Source organism: Rhinolophus sinicus, chromosome 3 (genome assembly GCF_057876585.1).
Source record: "Rhinolophus sinicus isolate RSI-liver-muscle chromosome 3, RSI-T2T, whole genome shotgun sequence".
Lineage (NCBI taxonomy): Eukaryota > Metazoa > Chordata > Mammalia > Chiroptera > Rhinolophidae > Rhinolophus > Rhinolophus sinicus.
In genome coordinates, this window is record NC_142503.1 from 192,599,866 (window position 1) to 192,622,218 (window position 22,353).

General features: G+C 35.7%; 1 protein-coding gene across 17 annotated transcripts in view; it reads left to right on the forward strand.

Annotated features, from left to right (window-relative positions):
* UNC79 (unc-79 subunit of NALCN channel complex) overlaps positions 1-22,353 on the forward strand; it is a 233,386-nt gene that overhangs the window by 33,664 nt on the left and 177,369 nt on the right. For 13 of the 17 annotated variants that reach the window (XM_019745590.3, XM_019745539.3, XM_074327009.2 and 10 more), the window contains 4 exons: positions 108-228; positions 7,438-7,742; positions 10,958-11,128; positions 19,636-19,728. The exons of 1 other annotated variant lie outside the window; for it this stretch is intronic. In XM_019745590.3, coding sequence (XP_019601149.3) covers positions 7,496-7,742; positions 10,958-11,128; positions 19,636-19,728 — 511 coding nt within the window. In that variant the 5' untranslated portion in view covers positions 108-228; positions 7,438-7,495. Of the gene's footprint in view, positions 1-107; positions 229-5,921; positions 5,940-7,437; positions 7,743-10,957; positions 11,129-19,635; positions 19,729-22,353 lie in introns of all 17 variants that reach the window. 3 more of the 17 variants (XM_074327014.2, XM_019745580.3, XM_019745555.3) reach the window with 2 other exon arrangements.

Sequence of the window (22,353 nt, forward strand, 5' to 3'; positions counted from 1 at the left end):
GATTAAATTCCTGTATCTGATCATTAAAAAAAAACAACAAAAAAAAGCTGTCTACTTAATACACATTACAAGATGATTCTTCTTTTTTTTGTTTTGCTTTTATCTAGTTGCTTCCAAGATCCGGTACTTACAGGAATATCATAACCGGGTTCTCCACAACATTTACCCTGTACCGTCAGGAACAGATATTGCAAACACCCTGAAATACTTTTCTCAGACCTTGTTAAGGTAAGCTTTGAAATATCCTCTACATTGAAAGAATTATTAGGTAGTACTGCTGAATTGATTGGGACCTAAATTGTTATTGAGCTGAAAGTTTTGAAAGCCTTATGTTTTCTAGTGCTCTGCCAGAAGAGTCTGGACTCAAGTTCTCTGGGTGTATATAGCTGATCAGATCACAGGCCTAAGTGAACAAAAAAAATGGGTTGCATAGCTACTGCCTGCTTTCCTCAATTAGACGTCTCTTCAAGAGATTTATACAGTGATAAAAGTTATATGTCTGGCAGTAACATAGAGTGGGATTACAAGGAGAACCTACATTGCTAAAATTAAGAATAGGAAGCATTTATGGCCTTAAAGAAAATCAGAATTATGTAGCATTTAGGTTCATCGGTAGTATTAACTATTTTGTGAAGTATACCAAATGGTAATAACAACTATTTTTAATCTGTATAATACTTCAAGTGTTCAGCATACCTTACAGTTGATATGGAAATTCTGTGGAGGGCCAGGAAAGAAAAACAAATACTGTCTCCTTGTACTATAAGGTAGAGACAGGAGGGAGCTTTGCTTCACAGTTCTCATTAGGAGAAACAAGCAGACTAAGGTGGGCCTTTCAAGAGAAGACTCAATTGTCTGGGAAATAACATCGAAGAAGTGAGAGGAACGCTTTACTTTCCATTAAATTCTACGGCTTAGTCTCTTTCATTACTAGTATGATCTTCTCACTTCAAATCTGATTTTGGAAAAACATGAATTGACCTGCCCCTATTTCTTTAGGTACATAACAACCGAAGTTTTGTTAAGACAGGTTTTAGGGGAAGAACACCAATTTGGAATGACTAGTGGCCTGGAGTTCCTAGTGGTCTGAGGCTGTGCCACGCGCAGACTGCACTCTTTGCAGAAAGAAGCTTCATGCATTCAAGCCAGTTACGAGTTTTCTTCAGTTCCACTGTCTCTTTGTTCTTCTCATTCTTTGGAATATCTTTTCTTCTTTAGAACCCTATTCTGAACCCTTTCTTCAGTGTCCTTGTTCTGTATTAAAGGAATTCAGATACATAGATTTTATACTTACATAGTAAGTTTAGGACCTTGTTACAGGATATTTCCCTTCTTTTCAAATTGCAGTGGAATAATGAGCTCAGTTTTCATAGCAATAACCAGATAAGTTTATTCACCAAGGCATCTGATTTTGTTCTCTTGAATTCTCTTTTTGTCTTTGAGGTCAGGGTTCCCAGTGGGAAACACTTGTTTCCCTTTATCACAAATTCTGAAAGTTATCAAATCGAGAGGCACTTTTCAGTAGGAGGCAAATTCTGAATTCCATTTCCAAAGAAACTGTGACATTCTAGTTGGCACTTTGAAGTTTACTGCTTAGGTCTTAGTCATTGTGCCAAAAAGTTAAGAAATTTAGGTTACTGACGTCATGTTTGCAAGACGTGAAGTTTCCATTTTCTTGAGCAATGGGTCATTAGTATATGATCATGGATGATACAATTTTAATGGTGAAACATGTTAAAGTAGTTTGTTCAAGTGGCTGTTGGAGAAGTTTCTGTGCGATTGAGCTGAGTCCGTTTTAAAAGGAGAAATCAACAGCTACTACTGATGGTAATACTAACAATAGCTATCATTATCATAGTAATATTATATAATAATAATAGTAATTATATGTGTCAAGCACTGTTCTAAGCACTTTACATGTATCATCTCATTTAATCCCTTATAATAATTCTATGAAATAAGTGTACTATTTTCCCCACTTTACAGGTAATGAAGCTAAAATATAAAATGGTTAAATAAATTACTCGGAGGTGCATATGTAGTAAGTGTTGGAACAATTATTTGACCTTGGTGGTCCTAATCCACAGCACACACTCTCAACAATTACGTTATACTGCTTCTCGTTAGTACTGCTCGTTATCGTAGGAGAGGGACACTTCTTTTTTCAACAACTTGGTTTGGCCTTTGAGAATGCAGGCATCCATTACAAGTCCATGGAGTAGTTTGGGCTCTTTTTGAGAGTAAGGGAAAAAAGCAAGTGCTTCGTGCAAAGACTTACGATCTTTTTGGAAGTTAAATTGAGCTGTACCTGAGGTGATGTGGACAGTCTTTTAATTCCCAGGTATTTTAGCTCTACCTCTCACTCAGTAGTTCATTGTGGATAGCAGGTCAGAGCCGAGTTGATCGTGGACAGGACACACACACACACAAAGTGGGAGGAAGGAAATAATACTGAGGAATGTAACATGTCATAGGTAGGGCTTTAATTCTTACCGATTCAACTCTGGGATTAACCCTAGTACATTTGCTTTCTTCTTTTTGCCTACCTCAGCTTTTTAAAAAAACCTCTTTCATCTCTTTTGTTTACTGGAAATACAGAACTTACAGGTATTGTCCTGTATATTGGACTAAGCTATGATCACTTTCACTATTGGTATATACATCCATAGCGATCATAGTTATATTTCTTCATTTTATTTATGCCGTTAGAAAGTTCATGACAAATAAGATGGTCTAGGTGTTTGATGTCTGAGACTATTGACAGTAAGATTTCCTACTTACAAATGAGATGATTCCCTTTGCATTTTATATAATTTTTACATTCAGAAGCACTTCTTGCTTGGAGAATTAAGATTCTTGAAACAAAAATTAGAAATGAATTCTCACAGAGTAACCCTCTGTCTTTCTATTTGGGTATTCTCAAGGAAGTTAAAATTGTTATTATTTTGGTTAAAATATGCAACTCGAAGTTCCAGCAGCTTCATTTGAGTCAGAATTGCATTTTTAAAGTAATAGTCCTCTATTCACCACGAACGTAACTTTTACTGATTTCAGTAGAGTTTGTACATATTGACAAAAGCAGAGATTAGCTGAGCTGTTGAACTTCAACTAATTTAATCTACGGGAGAGGAGATTACATGTTAGCATAACTGACTATATCAGCAATTGAATAGTCCACATATGTCCACATAACTCATAATTAGACTCATGTTAGAGTTCACGGAGTTTCCTTAAACTCTAGGTTAGTGGAAGGTGAGTCCTATGTGTTACTCAGCTTATTAGCCCTTGAGCATAGAGCAGTGTTTGGTCCTTAGAAGTGGATCAGTAAATACTTGTTGAATTGAATTGACTTGAGTTCAAATTTCATCCATTTCAGGAACCCTTCTAGAGCACTTATTTCATCTAGCAGTGACCTACGGTCCTGTGTACAATTTTATCTGTGTGCTGAATTGTACTCATTTTAATTTTGTAGGGACCTAAGTGTAGGAAGACACACAGTTTACACACAACTTCAGGGGTTCGTTTTTTCGTTTGCTTTTAGTATTAGAAGCACCTATGAAGATCATCTAGTTTAATCCCCCCTGATCGCTACAGAGTGTCTGTCCGTTTTATATTAGAAGCATTCTGTGGCCATGTTTTAAACATCTAAGGTCTTCTTTAAGGATCTTGCCTTTTACCGGGCAGAATATTTAAAGGTTCCCAGTCTTCTTATGTCAACATTCTTTTAGAATTCCTTCTCCCAGGTCTCTCTTGTGGTGCTATTCAGCTGCTAGCACATAGTTCGTTCGTTCTTTCTTTCTTTCTTTCTTTCTTTCTTTCTTTCTTTCTTTCTTTCTTTCTTTCTTTCTTTCTTTCTTTCTTTCCTTCCTTCCTTCCTTCCTTCCTTCCTTCCTTCCTTCCTTCCTTCCTTCTTTCCTTCTTTCTTTCCTTCCTTCCTTCCTTCCTTCCTTCCTTCCTTCCTTCCTTCCTTCCTTCCTTCTTTCCTTCTTTCTTTCTTTCTTTCTTTCTTTCTTTCTTTCTTTCTTTCTTTCTTTCTTTCTTTCTTTCTTAATTTATTATTAGTTTCAGGTGTACAAAACAATGCAATAATTAGACATTTCACCCCTCGCAAAGTGATAACCGCACTCCCCAATCTATTGCCCCTCTGATATCATACACATCTATTACAGTTCCATTGACTTTATTCCCTATGCTATGCTCCATATCTCGTGACTATATATATATATATATATATATATATATATATATATATTAAATTATAGTTGACGTACAGTATTATTCAGCTTCAGCTTCAGGTGTACAGTGCAGTGGTCAAGCATCTACACTGTCCATGAAGTGGTCTCCCTAACAAGACTTGTGACATAGCATCTTTTAAAAAATCATTAGGTTTGGGGAAAGCTCCTTGCTGCTAACTCTTTAGAAAAAGTTTAATATGTTTTAAAAAGGGATGCTAGCTTAAGCTCAATAATTTAGTTGAACTGTAATTTCTCATTATTTGGGAAGAATACATAGACCTTCTCATTGCTGACTTGAAGTCCACAGAGTAGCTTTAGAGCGTAGCATGATCAAGTAAATTTTGTTTGGTGCGTAAATTCAACTCACATGTCAGAATTCATAATCTTACAGAAAGCTTATTTTATATATTGATTTTCTGTGTTGTAAATACCTCAGGGCCACTTCTCATCTTTCCCCACACCCACAGAAGTCTTCTTTTTTGACTTCTCTTGATGTTAGAAATAAATGCTTAATACAGAGGATCTCAGGAGGGAAAAGGAACGGTGAAAAGTTGGCTGCTGGGTCAAACTCTTCTGAGCAGGGCATTCTTAATATTCTTTTTGGTTGGGTGTACAGACCTCTGGGAAAGCATTTCAAATGGGGAAGAAGGTGTTATCATTCCCAAGTTAGACAGTTTGGTTGGGGAAATAAGTTTTTTTTTTCCTGAATAAACTTCACAAAACATCATAAAATCACAACGCATTGTACATTTATTCATGAGCCCTTCTTAAGTTGTTCCACAAATGAAAACATTTCCTTACATTGAAACATGAATGGTAATTTAAAACTGGTTTCATGGATACCTCATCTTCAGCCATTTTTTCTCAACCTCACCTTCTTATTAAATCTGAAAACAGTGAGAGAGAAGTTTTACTGTTTCAATGCTGACATTCTTCCCTCCCTGCATGTATGAAGTTGTTGCTATCATTTGCGAACCCCACATATACAGGAAGGGAAAAATATCAAAATAGAGTTTTCAAAGTTGATTTGACTAGTGTTAAATTCTATCAAACTTTGGAAAAATACTCATTAATGTACATTTGAAAAAAAGAATGTGCTATATTTCCCCCACCAAGGAACTTTGACGAGAGCACTGCATTTAATTTAAAGGATAGCATTAATATATGATATATAACTATTTTTTTCTCTATGGCAAAATGTTTTTGTATGCCACTCCTATAAGTTCCACATCTTGTAATTTTGAAAGGATGCTCGTAGTAGGCTAATTTAGGGCTGAAGTTGGGAAATAATATTTCTGACATGTCCATTGTGATTCTAAAGGCATTTTCAGTGGGTTAGAATCCTACAGGATTAAAACAGATTTTTGGTGACTGGGTTTATCAGGAATATAACATTTAAAGGTTGGTACTTTTAGGAGTAATTGAATTATATAAGTCTGATGGAAAATCTGTTGGTATTTATAATAGATGTAGGCAGGCAAGGGTAACTGGAATGTTGATATTATCCCATTGTAAAGTACAAGCCTACAAAGTTAAATACATCACACACAAAAAAGGTAAATTAAATCCCTTTTAAAGTTAAAAAATTACACTAAATCTTAAATTATTTATTGCTGAGAATTATTACATAACTATTCTGAAATTATTTTTATTATTAACTGTTTTCCCCTGGACATTGGGTAACAGAAGACAAAGGAAATCGAGGTAAATTAGGCACATGGAAAATAAAAAGCATGTAGTCATTCTTTTTACATTGTAACATATTTCACACTAAGAGTAAATAAAAACAAATGTAAACTTGAAATAGTAAGCATGCTTGACACTAACCAGTTCTTCACATCACTGTAAAACTGTAAATGTAATATTATTAACTAAGAACTTAGTAATGTTTGAGACACATAGAATAAGTGTAAAACAAGGTTATTTTCATGTAATGAAACATTTATAAATTGTTACCTATTTTGATTAACATATAAGTGTTCTCTATAAAAGCACATTGTAAGTGCAGCAGATATTATCATTATAATGTATACCTGTTGCTTTTAGTGATAAATAGTATAACCTAATTATAAAAACTTAAACATTTGGCTAAGCAGTCGATTTCTTTTATTTTTAAAATTAACAACTTTTCTGCTTTATCGCTTTTACTAAAAGGTTTTTATTTAAAAACGAAGGCTAAAAGAAAGCCAATTTATTTTCGGAACTTATTTTTATTCCCATTAAAGTTTTTTAACTTTCTAAATTATCTTTCCTCTAGTTTTTAGTGAGTTTTGTTGAATAATAACGTAAGTAGCAGCAGTAATATATGAGATCTTATTGTATGATATGCAGCTACATGACAGATACTGCTTGCTTAGTCTTTAGAATTTTGAAGGTAACTATTTAATAAACCACTGTTTGTATTCATAAAATAAAATGTTTCCTCCCCAACATGCAAAATTAAAAAACACACATAAATAACCATTATCATTAGTTCACAAACATATGCTACGGACCATCTAATATATATTATTTTACAGCTTTTCCAATGTAGTTTAGCTAACATTTTAGAAATATGTTTTATTTCTAAATTCATATGCCTGTTTAAACTTCATTATCTCAAATGATACTGACAGAATGTCATGAAACAGTATCATAATATACATATAGACATTATTTTGATGCAATAAACATGTGATTTTTAAGACTTTCTTAATAAACACACATGTTTATTCTTTGCTAAAACATGTTTCTGCAAGTGCCATACCTATATTTTGCAAGTTTCTATTTACTTGATTAAAACAGTCTTGCTGAAAATTTCCTTTGCTTGAAAAGCTCCTTTTAATTAAGAATAAAAGCCCTAACTCATGAGACAAAGCCGTTGTTTTTCCTTCCAAGAAACCTCTTCTTCACCAAATCGATAAATTGTAAAACATGGGTTTGGCACTGAAACATGCATTTTTATATTTTTGCTCCTTACTAACCAGATAACACATGAGATGCAATGCAACTTCCACAAAAGAAACCTTGCGTTATTGGTATCTGCGCACAGAAGCTCTGTGACCTTGACCCGTACTAGATTTGTAGATGGTGCTCGTGTGGCAATTGCATCTTATGTGGGACGTATCTGGTGTTTTATTATTTGTTTTAGAGTGTCATTTCAATGTAATGTGCTGTTCTTTGTGTCTTTGTTGTCTCTTTTTTTTCTTTGTCCCCCCAACAGCATTTTGTCCCGCACAGGGAAGAAGGAAAACCAAGATGCCTCCAATTTGACAGTGCCCATGACCATGTGTCTTTTTCCTGTGCCATTCCCACTCACCCCATCTCTAAGACCGCAGGTCAGTTCCATCAACCCTACTGTTACTCGCTCCCTCCTTTACAGCGTCCTGCGTGATGCTCCCTCAGAACGCGGCCTGCAAAGTCGTGATGCTCACTTGTCAGACTACCCTTCTTTGGACTATCAAGGCCTCTACGTGACTTTGGTGACTCTCCTGGATCTAGTTCCTTTACTACAGCATGGCCAACATGGTGAGCATTTAATCCAAAACTCTGAAAATGTACATACATGTATGTGTATGGATGCTGGAGACTGTTGTTATTGGAATAAATTGCTTGGAAGGTCTCTGTGTGGCTAACGCCTTTCTTATGCTGAAACGAAATTACGGTGTTTTCCATCCTAACATTGTTTTGCGGTTTTATGGCCAGAGGGATGTTATCCAAATGGGCTTGCTTTGAGGGGAATGGGCTGGGGAAAGGAGGAAGCCTGTAACAGGAATTTCTCTCTTCTCCTCTGATTTGCTTATCATGGAGACTCTTGTGGCAATGATTTGTGAACTAAGACCCCCTGAAATGATAAGAAGTAGAGCTTGAAGATGTCAAATGCCACTGACTAATTCTCTGATTTTTGGGGGCCAAATCACAGAATCTTTCTGGGACTTATTTTTCCTGTCTTTAAATCCAGGAAATTAGATAAGAAAAAAAAAAAAAAAAAAAAAAGAAAGAAATCTGTAAGAATTCTCCCAAATTTAATTAACAATCAATAGTTAATTACAAAATGTTGGCTGAGTGGTACAGTGTCTCGTGGTACTACATGCTCTATATGGTATATAGTGGACAGTATTTTTGGTCCTTGAGGACAGAAGCCTGAGAACATGCTTCTTAACTCTTCCTCTTTCTACGGTGTGTCTTTAGTCAATTTCATTACCTTGTTTGCTTACCAAATTCTTCTAACTCATAAGGAGTATAATAGTATCTGCTGCTCAACTATTCAATATTTATATTTGGGTGAATCAAATGGAAAACCATACAGTGAAAAAAGGGATTTTTGCAGAAAATCAACTTTAAAACATCAGTTGTCTTCACTTTAAAGCACTGGTCATTTGGTTTCTGGAAGTATGATAACCAAAGTTTCACTGTACAGAAATATTGGAATCTGGGAAATGGGTGGGTGGATGGTGGGGCTTATTTTACCCTTTAGTTATGGTTTAACTCTCCTAAGAGAATGCTTATTGGTTTATTTAGTCAGATGTGTTCCTAACTTAATTTTAAAAAAATAAATGATGAAATAATAATTATTGAATTTGTTTTTTCTTATATCTATAATTCTGTATGACGTTTAATATAAAAAATGTAGAAATTTGCAAATATGCTTATCGTGTAATTTTGTAGCCATTTTAAGCCTAGTCACTTGTGTCGTGATGCTACCCCAGCTCAGAACTGAAAGGAGATGACTCTTTGAACCTCAGGCTGTCAGAGCTTACCGTGGTGGTGAGCTCGTCAGTGCGTTTCCTTTGTGATCAGCAGTCCTGAGGTCATTGTGGACCTGCCTGGTCCTGGGATGGGCCACTGCATTAGGGTAGTTGTTCTTTATCTTCAAAGCCCCTTGAACAAGATTAAAGCATTCAGTTTGGTAACTCACGACCCATTTAATTGCAATTAATGTGAAAATTATGACTATTGCTGGGGGCATGAGTTATATTTTTGCTTTTGTACCCACAGCTATTGGGTGACTTTCCTCTTCACTGTTGTCTGTATACTGTGCTCTTATGCTGCATATCAGAGTTTGGAAGATAGGAAAAAACTCACCAGACCATCCCTTAGAAGTTAAAAACAGTATAGCATTGTTTCCCTAAGCGTGATCTGAACAACATCAGAATAACTGAGGGAGCTTAGAACATGGAATTCTGGGTCCGAAGCCAGGACTGCTGAATAAGAATCACCAAGGAGTGGATCCTGGGGATCCAAATTTTTCACAAGCTCTCTGGGTGATGCTATCGTACACTGAGTTTGAGAACCACTGCACTAGAGCTAGAGGCTGTGTCCGCAGCGGGGCAGTGGCGTGTACCGGGAAGAGTCACATTTTTGTCTCAGTTCGGCTACTCATTCTTAGGAGATCTTGGACAGTCACTTCGCTTCTCCAGGCCTCAGTTTCCTCATGTGTGAAATATTCTAGTTGGACTCTCAGGCCTGTTTCTGTGCTAGTTCTGTAACGAGGCTAAAATGCAGCTGAGGCGACTTTTTATGCACAGGCTCAGTTAATTCTTCGTGAGCCACCTGTGAATTTCCCATTTCATCATTTTGAGCCCAAAGTTCACCGACTCTTGCTCCCTAGTGTGCAACGTAACCACATCCTCTCTGTCGGTTACTTGTTGAGATCGCATATGATTCTAACAATAATCAGAAATCACATTAGGCATCAAAATAGCACTCCGAAGGTACACCTGCTGCAAAACAAACAAGTCTAATAATTTTCTTTTATAATAGATGCAAAAATGATCCAAGTCTTTATTGTCACGTCTTGGCTGGTGATCTATGTAGAGGGAGGTCTAGAAATATCAAAAGATACATTCCGTGTAACGGGATTTGGTCTCTACATGCATTCTAAAGCTAAATAGTTATGTTTTTTCGAATGTCCTCTATTTTTACTCCTTGTGCAGGTAATAATAATAGTAACAATATTAATATTAATAATAACAGTTAATATTTGTGGAGCGCACATTATGTGCTATGTTAAGCACATTACGTTTATGTCATTTAAACCTCCTAACAAGCCTAATGAAGTGAGGTAGGTACTTTTCCTATCCCCATTTTAAAATGTTGATAGAAAGATTATTATTAGGTGGCACGTCCCCCTGTGATAATTGATAACGAAATACACAGGGTCACGTAGCAGCAGTTTATGGCTTCCTTTCGTCGGTGCCTGCTGAATCTGCCACTGTGCTGAAGATGTAAATCACCTCATTGCCCAAGACTCCAGATGTAGGAAGATTGTGGTTTGCTTGATGGAGCAGAAATAGCCTGGTTTTATTTCCAGTCCTGCCCTTGACTTTTCTAAAACTTCCTGTGGGAAAATAATTTAATGTCCTTCTGCCACAGTTATCTTGTGTAAAATGTGGAGGTGAGAATGCTGGGGGGATTTCAGGATTCATTATCACATGGAAGGTGCTTCTAATTTATGACATTGAGGAGTAATATGAATACCGAGTATTATTGAAGATTAATAAAGTGTTCAGGAAAAGCTCATGTAATAGATATTTGTATTTCTTAATGCAGTCATTCATCAGTGACTTAGGGAGCAAATGCTGTATATGCACTCTCCTGAGCAGTATGTTTTGGAACTCTTAATAGGAAGGCAGCAATAGTTGCTTACGATTTCAACCAGTTCATAAAAACAGAGTGTAAATTAGCATATTTTGTTAAATGGCAAAATATTCAGTGACTGATTACTCAATTTTGTTTTGTAGATCTTGGACAGTCGATATTTTATACAACCACATGTTTGCTACCCTTTCTCAATGATGATATTCTGAGTACTTTGCCCTACACGATGATATCAACGTTAGCTACCTTCCCTCCATTTCTGCACAAGGATATTATTGAATATCTTAGCACATCTTTTCTACCAATGGCTATCTGTAAGTTCAATCTTACTTAATACTAGATAATTTTTATGTATTGTACAAATGGAAATTGCTTTTGCTGTTTTAGGCTGTAGACTTTCCAGATTATAATGAAATTGCTTGCTATGTACGTGTGCCATGATTTAAATTCAGTCATTTCAGCATGAATATTATAGTGAAACTCGAAGACATGGAAGACAATTATACCTTAGAATTGTTTTATTCACATAGTTTGATCTTATGGGATAGGAAGAAAGAACATGTCAAAGCACAGTCTATATTTCCTACATATAAGTTACGGTATTTTTTTGCCACTTTAGAAAAAAATGGTGGAGAGAGTGTTGCCTCAGATGTAGAAATTCTTATCTTTTGCTCTGAAGGCAGTAGGGTGTGATGGGAAGAGCAACAGATAAGAGTCAGGATATGTAGAGTCTAGGCTCAGCTCTGTCCGTAATGCTCTGTGTGATGTTGGGCAATTCATATAGTTGAAACTTCATTGCCAGGATGATAGCATCAGTTTTCTCTCAGGAGCGGACTGTGATGATAAAGTGAGTCGAAATTTATGACAACACTTTGAAATAAGCTAAGGCTTGTGACTCATGCGCAAGGTGCTGTTATAGACATAGAAATGATTTGAATTCTATTTCACTTTTATAGACTTAATTCTTCAGGCTTTCCAGACACGAGAGCAAAGAGGAAAATAAAGGTTGTGTTGTGGTTTTTATGATCAAAATCCTTCTAAAGTATTTTTTTAAAAGAAATGGAGTATGTATTAATCTGTATTTCAGTGAATAATTGGAAAAGATTATGGGTTAAGGAGTTAAACAGATCTTGATTCAAATCATAGCTTTGCTACCAAATAGCTGTGTGACCTTAGGCAAGTTATCCAACCTTTCTGTTTCTTACCTGTAAAATAAGAATCATAATAATAGCTTCCTCATGGGATTGTTGTGATAATTGAGATGATTAACCTAGAAGTTGGTGAGGTGCTGGCACAGTGCCCAAAGTGTTAGTTTACTTCTCTCCTCCCCTCAATTCTTGTTCTATAAAAATATCTTTATCGGTCACATTCAATTCCTACTCTTCATTTTTCAACATTTTAATGTTATGTACTTAGGATCTTATTAAAGTTGTTGCTCTGTAAACATATGTACCTTTGAGCCACGCTTACATGTTTTGCAATCAAGTTTAATTTTAGCTATGGAATTGAAATTTTCATGTATTTTAGCCAAAGAGTCTGACTTCTGTCTAAATTATATAGTGATTCAAAAAAATTAGCAGACTGATTGTATTGTTGAAGTAATAGAATATTTGACCATTCTCTTTTTTTGTTCTGTGTAACCCTACTGACAAGTACTTGTTTATGGCTACAGTCTTAGAATTGTATAGTCATTTTTTAAAATACTATATCAACTGTTAAACTTAGGCATAGGAATTCTTTTTTTTTTTTTTTTTTTTTTTTTTTTAAGACTAGCAAGCAGGTGAGCCTGCGTCTTTGTAATAATCTAATTCTCTGTATTCCTGCTTCTTACGAATAAGTAAATAATATTAGGAGAGGCATTGAATATATGTGGTCTCTGAAGTTGTATTTAAGACTGGACAAGCAATGTGAAAGCTGGCAATTAGTTCCTTCACCCTTGATTATTAATTTCTACTTAATTAGAAATCCCAAAAAATGTCTTGTAGTCACATTGGAATCCTTACTTATTTAAATATGTGAACCTTGGCAATTGAGAACAAAATAGTAAATTGAGTTTACAACATTTGTGTGAGTTTTGGTGCTTATGTATGGAGTAACTTAGTGTTCATTTAATGGTATGAGCAAATTGCTTATGTCTCTGGGACTTTTTTTTTAAACTGTAAAGGAGGGGTTTGGAAAAAATGTTCCATCCCTAAGGTCATTTCTGGCGTTAATAATCTAGGTGAAATAACAGCCATCTTTATTTTATGTAAGAGACACATATCTTCCTCTAACCCAATCGTTGATCTGGTTTACTTGTTTTTTTGCTTTGTTTTTAGTTGCTTAGTTTTGGCTTTCGTTTCTCTTCATTCCTGTGGCTCAGTAGTAGCCCATCTTTGTCATCTTTAAATCTTTAGAAATAAATTGTAGTACTAGCTTTAAATCTGAAATCTATTAAATGATTCAGGTGTTTCTTTTATACTTGTTCGTTCACAGGGTAGATCTAAAGATACAGACCCAAAGGTAGAGGGGATCGATTTCCAAATTAATCATATTAGAGTGAGTAGATGTGAGAATGTGTTTGTGTGTCTGTGGTTGCTTTCATGTTGTTTTTTGGAAGTTGTTTTAGTGTCTAGAAATTCTGACCGAAACAAGAAAGGAACATTTAACTTCTTCCAGAATATTTTTATTTCAGGACTGAGATGTTAGGATAGAGGAAGTTTTGTTTTCTGAGTATTTGATCAAGTCTTTAAAACAAAAAGACTTTTATCTCTTTGGTACAGTCTTCACAAGTAAAACGTTAAACATGGACAGTTTTTCAGGTGTTAAATGATTGTATTATTAAGGACCTTAGAAGGTGAAGTTCTGAGCTCTGGAGTGGATCTAATGAGGTATTATAGTTCTTTCAGTTTAAGAGCCATGCAAGTACATAAGTTGTGTCCTTCAGGTCATTTTGTCAATAAACCAAGTACTTGCTTTTATTTTAAATAATTCCTTTTGAGGGGCTGCAGAATAAACTGCAGTTTATTATAAAAATTTCCTTTGATGTAACCTTTTCTTTTTAATTCCTTCCATAAATAAGGCATACTTTTTAGTCCAAGTTTGTGCAATAGGTTTTGTTTATAAAAAAATATGAAAGGAGTTACTAAGAATTGAAAAAGTCATTTGCATTTTACCATGGAAACCTTTCTTTTTCCAATAAAGAATCTGATTTGTGGACCAAATTGAAATACGGATGTTGGGAAGATGATACTATGGCAGAGAAGGAAAAAGCAAATGAACATTAATTGATATAGACTGTATTATTTCAAAGACAATAATAAAGCTGAACAATTATATCAGTGAAAGGTACTTCTAGTGCATCTTGGCATCCAGGACTGTACAGTTTCATCTAGTTTCTTTTCTAAGTTAGATTTCCCCCAAAAGTCACTTAACCTCAGGAAAAATAAAGGTTCATTCAGATCTTTGCATTTACTTAAAAGCAATTGTCTGAGTTAATTAAATATCTGGTTTCAGACCACTGTCCCTGGATCATTCTTTGTTCTCTTATTACTACAGAGGATGCGTGTTATATTTCTGTGATCTCCAAAGTCTAATAAATATATAGAAAAAAAAGACAGTTAAAAACAAACACAAGATATTAATGATGTTTAAATACTCTTTTATATATAAAATCTGTTCTATTAGCTAATGATTGTTTTTGTAAGGTAAGTCTTACTATACTCAATAGAAATCCAGAAGAACTGAATTGCAGTTCTTTGACTGCTGGCAGATATCTTAACCTCATCAAACTTTAGTTTCCTTAGCTTGTAAAATTGTGAATAATCATAACCTCCCCTGTCTACATCCTATGTTTTTGTTGTGAAGACCATGAGGTAACATATAGGAATGGCTTTGAATATTATATAATATTATACAAGCATATAAACAGACCAAACCTATAATCAAATGACAGACATGCCAAATCCCATTGCAACTGATTCCAATATTCCACTCATATTCACATGTTGTCCTGAAACGTTCTCATATTAATTGTTACTTGAGATATGGAGCCATCCTCTAGGGCTTGGGATTTTTTCCCCCCATGAGTTTGTGTTATAATAATAGTAATTGTTACAACAGGTTTTGATCACATCGAACCTCCGTAGTGTGGATTCACAATCCTTTTTCCATGATTTGCATTAATTTATCGATCTGCAAATATTTTAAAGCTGCACAGACTTCAGGGTCCTGGCACCTTCGCTTTCGCATTATGTCTAACTGACATGCTCTTCTGAAGTCCTAGGTATGTGAAGCTCAGCCCCTGTCTCATAGAACACAGTGATCTCTGCTTACACAGAGATCCCTGGTCAACCTCGGCAATACAATCTGACAAAGCCCAGGAAGTATAGCCGACTGGCACCAGAATGTGTTTCTTCTTCCCAGACGACTCCCTTACCTTTACCCCTTAAAAAAGTATCAGGCTAGTGGGGTTTATTTAAATATATTCCAATTCAGACCATTTCTTAACCACCATCTCTCATTTGGACCAGCCCAGGAGCTTCCAAACTTGTCTCCTTGCTTCTACTCTTAGCGCTCCCACAGTTGTTCACCAAAAAGTCAGAGTTATCCTCCAAACATGTAAAAAGATCACGTCACTTCACTCATCAAAACTGTCTAGTAGCTTCCCGTCACTCTTACAAATCAAGTTCAGTGTCCTTCCATGGCCCACAAGGTCCTGTGCCATCTGGCGCCTGTCTTCCTACCTCATTACCACCTCTCCTGTATTCACTCTGCACACGTTGGCCTTTCTGCAATTTCATAAAGGCACTAAGCTTTTGCTTTTGTTCCAGGCTTTTTCCTCTGTCTCAAAAGCCCTTCTCGCAAATGGTCACATGGTTTGCTTCCTCACTCCCGTTAGGTCTCAGGTTAAGTATGACATCTTTGAGATGCCCTTCCTTGCCCTCTAGCTAAAACAGGCCCTTCCATCCCTTTCTGTCTGTTCTCTTGCCCTGCTTTATATTTCTTCTCCAGTATTTGTTTGCCTATTGTATAGATAGCACTGTCCATGGAACTTGCTGCAATGATGAAAATATTCTATAAAATTCTGTTGTCCAGTATACCACATATGGCAAGTGAACACCTATATCTAGTGAGACTGAGAAACTGAAGTTTTAATTTCATTTAATTTTAATCAATTTACATTTAAATAGCCACATGTGGCTATGGCTACCATATTGGAGAGCACAGCTCTAGCATTTAAGCTCTCTAAGGACAAAGATGTATCTGTCTTGCTTATGACTGTCTCCATGGCCTAGAACAATGCCTGGTACATAGGAAGTACTGAAAAAATCCTTCTTGAATGAATGAGTGATTAGAGCATTAGCTATGAAGTCAGGTGACTGGGGCTGTAGTCCTAATAATTCAGTTGGTATTTTCATGCAAATAATTTGATTTCTCTTTTATAAAATGGCTTTTTCCATATATACCGGGGTGCCAAAAAAATATATACAAGTGGACACTTTGCTCAGCATTGCTGAAGCAGTAGTTCACCATAATCAGAAGTGTCTGGACGCTGATGGTAACCACGTTGAGCACCTCTTGTCATTGCAGAAGTTAAACGTGACTTGTATTCATCTTTCGTTATCGGTACATATTGAGTATTACAATTTTAATAGTTTTTTCCTTTCTTAAAATGTGTATACATTTTTTTGGCACTCTCGCTCTCTCTATATGTATATATATATGGCTTTGAATATTATATTGTATTATATATACATATGTATACATGTGTATATATAGATATGTGTATATATATGTGTGTGTGCATATATACATGTATATGTGTGTGTGTGTGTGTGTGTATATATATATATATATATATATATATATATATTTTCATATTAGAGCCGTACAAGATAGTATATTAGGAACTATAAAATGCAGGAACATTAAGGAGTTGTCATTGTTCACAGAGAGAGGGGATGGTGGTAATGGTTGTTCTGATGGTGCTGGGGGAATCAGGAACTAGGTCTTAGAACTTTTCATATTTCCTGAGTACAATATGAAGTGTAACATTTTCTTATTTTGATTAATTCTCTTTTTCCTTCTATTGTGTGTAGCTTGGCTTTGTACACCCTCATGGGGACAAGCTGCACATCTGTATACATCATGCTTTTTAACAAGATTCAATAAATGATGTGTGCCTGTGCGTGTTTATTAAATTAGAATTGTGGTGATTTTATTCAGTCTGTTAGAAGGCTAAGAAATTGCAAGGCACCGTCTGTTTATGTAAGTATTGGAGCCAATTTCCTAGGGCTGGAGCCAAGGGAGCGCTTTTGGCTTTGTGGCTGACCATACTTGGGGGAGAGCATGGATTTGTAAGGCTGGGAGGGACATCCAAAGGTCACTGAACCATTTGGGCTGGTCTCCAGATAGACTTCACCTACATCATCTGAGACACTTGGGCATCTCTCCCGTTTTTAAAGGCCTCCACGCACAGTGATTCTCAGCTCCATTAAGAGTGGTTTTCATTTTTTAGAAACTGATTAGTAAAAAGTTTGAGATTAAACAAAGGTGAAAACACTTGTCCTAAACAAAGGTGAAAACACTTGTCCCAAAAGGAATGGATATCTATATCTATATCTATATCTATATCTATATCTATATCTATATCTATATCTATATAGCTATAGCTGTAGATCTCTCTCTCTCTCTCTCTCTCTCTCTATATATATATATATATATATATATATATATATATATATATATATATATATATATACACACACACACACACACACACACACACACACACACACATACATACATACACATATATATTTATAATTATTTTTCCTTGGCTACTTTGGAGCCTAGACTTTTCTTCTTTGTTTCCTTAAACAAAGACGCACAGGGGGCATGCAGTTATTCCTCCCACACCCGCCACCTTACTGAGTGTTTCCTGTCATTTCTTGTCTCTCTAGTAGTACTTCTCAAACAGAGGTCCAAGGTGTATTTGCACCAAAATCAGTTGCTGTGGTTATTAAGTACGGAGCTTTCTTGTTTCCAAGCTGAGTTAGACTCTAGATATGGGCCCCCAAAAGCTGAATTTGAAGGAGCTCCCTGGCTCAAGTCTGAGAGCAACTGCCTCTTGTTCATTAGGATTTGGCTCAAAGTTTATTTTCCTCGATTAACCATACTTGATTAATCAACTTTACCATCTAAGAGGAATGAACTGATCTCCACATCTTGTATAAGTGTTATTTATATTGTTTAGCCAAACTCATTTATCTACCTGGATATTGCCTGATTGGTGGGTTAGCAGCTGCCCAGTTGCCAAGTCACGGATAAAAGCAAAAAGAACTTAATTATAAATCTGTTTTAGTTATTTCTATAAAGCTTTTGTAAAGCCCACCATCCATTGTGGTACTCAACATCCTTTATGAGAAAAAAAATAATGTTAAAATTTTTTTTGTCTTCTCTATTGTATGACAAATCTTTTATTAGTATTTTAATGGCTCTTTTATACATGTGTTTTATTATAAGTTGCCTTATTCTTCTTGGATGTAGGTGAAGCATTATTCCCACATTTTGTACTTTAATATAGAATAAAACAAACGACAGCAAGTTGGAGAGTTCTCTGCCTTTTTTGTTGTTGCACATGTTAATGGTCTTGTCCATTCTGTGCAGGAACTCGCGAGGTGACTTTCTGAGGGTGTCAGACTCACTGTACACTGTTTTATTCATACTTGCGTGACAATTTGCCGCACAAGTCCAAATATGAGGAGAGGTTTCGCCTACTCCTGCAATTATTGCTGAGAAAAGGAATTCATTTTATATTTGAGTCCTTGTAAAGCTTCTTCTTTTGTGGTTCCTTTCTCAATTACTGTGTTTTGAATAATAAAGTACTTTGGGGACAACATATTACCCTGCATGACTTCCATCAGAGCTAGTTTTGAATGCTTATTGGGGTTACCTGACACATTCTATTAAAAAAGAGAAGCAAATTTAATGTAGAGTTGGATGTCATTGTAAACAAGCCACTTAAAGATGTCTTAAGTAGTTGCCACCTGGAGACCATGATTATACAGCTATAAGATGAATTTTGAAGAAACCAGCTTGCTTTGCGATTGAATACTTGTGGCAGAGGATAAAATATTCAGCAACAGTGTTATTCACAGACTCAAGAAGTGCTTTACTTGAAACAACTCAGATCTGAAGATGGTAAGCTCTGGAAAACTGAAAAAGTGGTTCTCATAGTGATGAAGATATTGATGATGAACTTACAGATGAAAATTTAAAGAAAATTATTTAATGATATGTGAGAGTTGGAAATGATTTTTTAATTTATATACTATTTTTTAATTATATGTGATTTATAATCTGTATGTTTAACTAAATAAGGTACCCATTTTAAGTAGACTATTTCATCGGCATCTCTAAAAGTTAATACATTCAAGTTGAGTTACAAAACCTTTTATTATTACTTTCTTATTGGGATAACCTTCAACATGCCTTTATATTTGGGTGCAGAGAGCATTCTTTTATTTATTTCTTTTCCACCTGGATATAATAATCTTGGGAGCAGAGGTCACATCTAACCACAGCTCTGCTAAAGCCATTGCATCACATTCTGGCACTGTTCCTGCTCCTTGTAGCTTCTCACTCAACGCTGGCTACTGATAATAACTGTAGCATTTGTAGGTGAAAACAAACTTTGTGGTTTTATTTTTACAAAATGTCCATTAATTTTGTTGGGACTTTCAAAATAAAGTTTCTTGTCAGCTCTGATACTCTATGCAAAGTAGCCAATATATATGTAGAGATTCATTGTGTCTAATCAAAAATATTTTGGTTTCAGTGGGTTCCTCCAGGAGAGAAGGCGTTCCTGCCCATGTTAATCTCTCTGCGTCATCCATGCTAATGATTGCAATGCAGTACACATCCAACCCCGGTAAGTATCTTCATCTATTCATGGGGAAATGTACATAGCCAGAAATTCTATAGTAAGAATTTCATTGGGTGGCTTGACTAATTCTAAAACCAAAAATTAAACAAGGTATCCAACAAGGAGCCTAGAAATTCTCACGTGAGAACTTCTCTGGGAGATGTATTAGAAAACAGACTTTCGAGTTGAAATAAATTTCCTTTGCTATTATCACTTGCAGGCTAGTGATATTTTCAGAATGTTTGAGGACACAGTTTTAGAACATTGACTGGAAATTGGTTTGATATAAGTATATAGGAATAGTTAAATTAGAAATATAAAAATCACCTGCAATTCTAATAATTAAAGATAACCACTGTTAATATTGTGTGAATTTACTACCCTAATGCCACAGAAGTATCCTTGAACACAAATCTTTTCTACATTTCTGATTATTTGATTGGAATAAATTCATAAAAGAGGGACTAATGGGTCAAAGGACAAAAAAATGTCAATAGTCTCACTATATATGAAAGTACACGTAACCTGTCACTGAGTATTATCATAAAATGTGTATAGAGTTGGACAGATGAAAAATAATATCTCATTGTTTTGATTTGTGTAATATTTCTTCAATTACTAGTGATATTGGACAGGTTTCATATGATTTATTCTGATTTCCATTCATCAGTATAATTGCAGATGAACTTTGGGAAACTGACCTGAAAAAGGGCTGGCTGACTGTCATATGCTAAGATATGACTCAGTTTTTATTTTTATTTAATGTTTATTTGGCAAGTGAACAAATTTGGTGGCACTATTTTCAACCTTCTATTTAATTACATAATAAATAATGACTAAGGATAAAAAAAATTTTCATTTTAAAACCTTAATGCCTCTTAGTTTGGAGTATCAGCCTTTAAATATGAAATTCCTTATGATTATTATATAAGGTTAATTAGTGTGTATATTTTGGAAGTTCTGTCTCATATCTCACTCTGTCTGGCTTAAAGTACCCTCAAAATGTCATTTATATTTATTATACATTATGTTCTGGAAAAAAATCCTTCATTTGGAATCTAATTAATTGAAGTTTGATCATGAGGCTTTGGTCCTAATTTCTATATTGGGAGGCAGTAGAGAAATATGGATAAAATCACGTGATTTGAGGTTAGATGTATGCGGGTTTCATCAGAGTTCACCTGCAAATTGTCAGTTAGTGTAATCTTGAGTAAGATTTTTAGCCTCCCTAAGACCAAGTTTCTTCATCTGTACAATGGGAATAATTGTCTCTGCAGTGCCTTAAAATATTGTGAGGATTTAATGGGTTAAACATGTAAAGTATTTACCTAGCGTAGTGAAGGGCGCATTGTAAAATGCTCAATAAATAGCAACGTGGATCACCACGATCTGCCATTTTCTTCTTGGAGTTGAATATTTCACAGGGAAACCACTGTGATCAGATACAATTACTTCTGTTAGTTCTAAATCTGTATCTTCATTTATTCATGGGGAAATGTACATAACCAGAAATTGTATAGTAAGAATTTCATTTGGGATCCAAAACTAATCTTGTGATGTGGAAAAGAGTTAAGAAGTGAGGTGATACCCAGTGGGAAGCATTCTGGGAACAAGGGGTGGGGCTTCATTCTGTTGTTTGAATTTTTATTGAGGGAGACAGCAAGAGGCAGCTTGGTTCTTGTAGTCTTTATGTGTCAAGGATTGAGTACAGACCTTGTTCAACTAGGAGGCATTTGTCTAGTAATTCCTATGCACATGGTTCTGTGCTAGGCATTGGGAAAACCATCAGAAATGTAAGATACGGTGCTTGCTATGGAACTTACGTCTAATTGGGAGTCTTAAGCATATTCAATAAGTCACTAATGTACAATGTAAAGTAGTGTGTGAAAAGTACAAAATAAAGGCTATAGACAGAATTAATTCATCAGAAGGAGATGTTTCTGTGGATTGAAATGATCAGGAAAGGCTTCGTGCCACTTGAGCAAACTGTGGATTTTAAAATATGGGTAAAGTTTTAATTGATAGGATAAGTGGGGCCTTCTGGGAGGGGAATTGGTTTAAACAAAGGGACTCTCCAGGTTTGTTCACAGGGCAGTCAGTGAACTACTCTGAACCAGGTTCATGTAGCAGATACATGGAGAATAACGAATACTGTGTAGGAGAAAGTGGCCTGCAGTAGCTGCACTTGAGAACTCAGTGATGGCTTAAGAACAAAATTCCATTTCTAGAAGGCCATTTATACATTCAGTAGTCACTGAATGTCTACTATGTGCCAGGCACTGGGGACACCATAGATAGCAAAACAGAAACGGTCACTGCCCTCACCTCATGAGGCTGTCCTTATGGGGGTGGGGGGAGAAGACATTAATCAAATCATTATAAAAGCAAATGTAAAGTTCAATGATGACAAGTGCTACGAGGCCCTATAAAAGGAGATTTTTGTTTTATTGAAGAGGTCAGGGAGGGCTACTCTGGGGGAATAATCTTTGGTGTGAGGACTGAAAGATGAGTAGCATTAACAAGGCCTACAAGAGGTGGGGGATTCAGGAGAAGAATCTCAGGTGTCAGAGGGAGCGTGGCAAGCAGGTGGGACTGAAAGATCAGTGTAGCTTCCTGTGAGATGGAACTGTA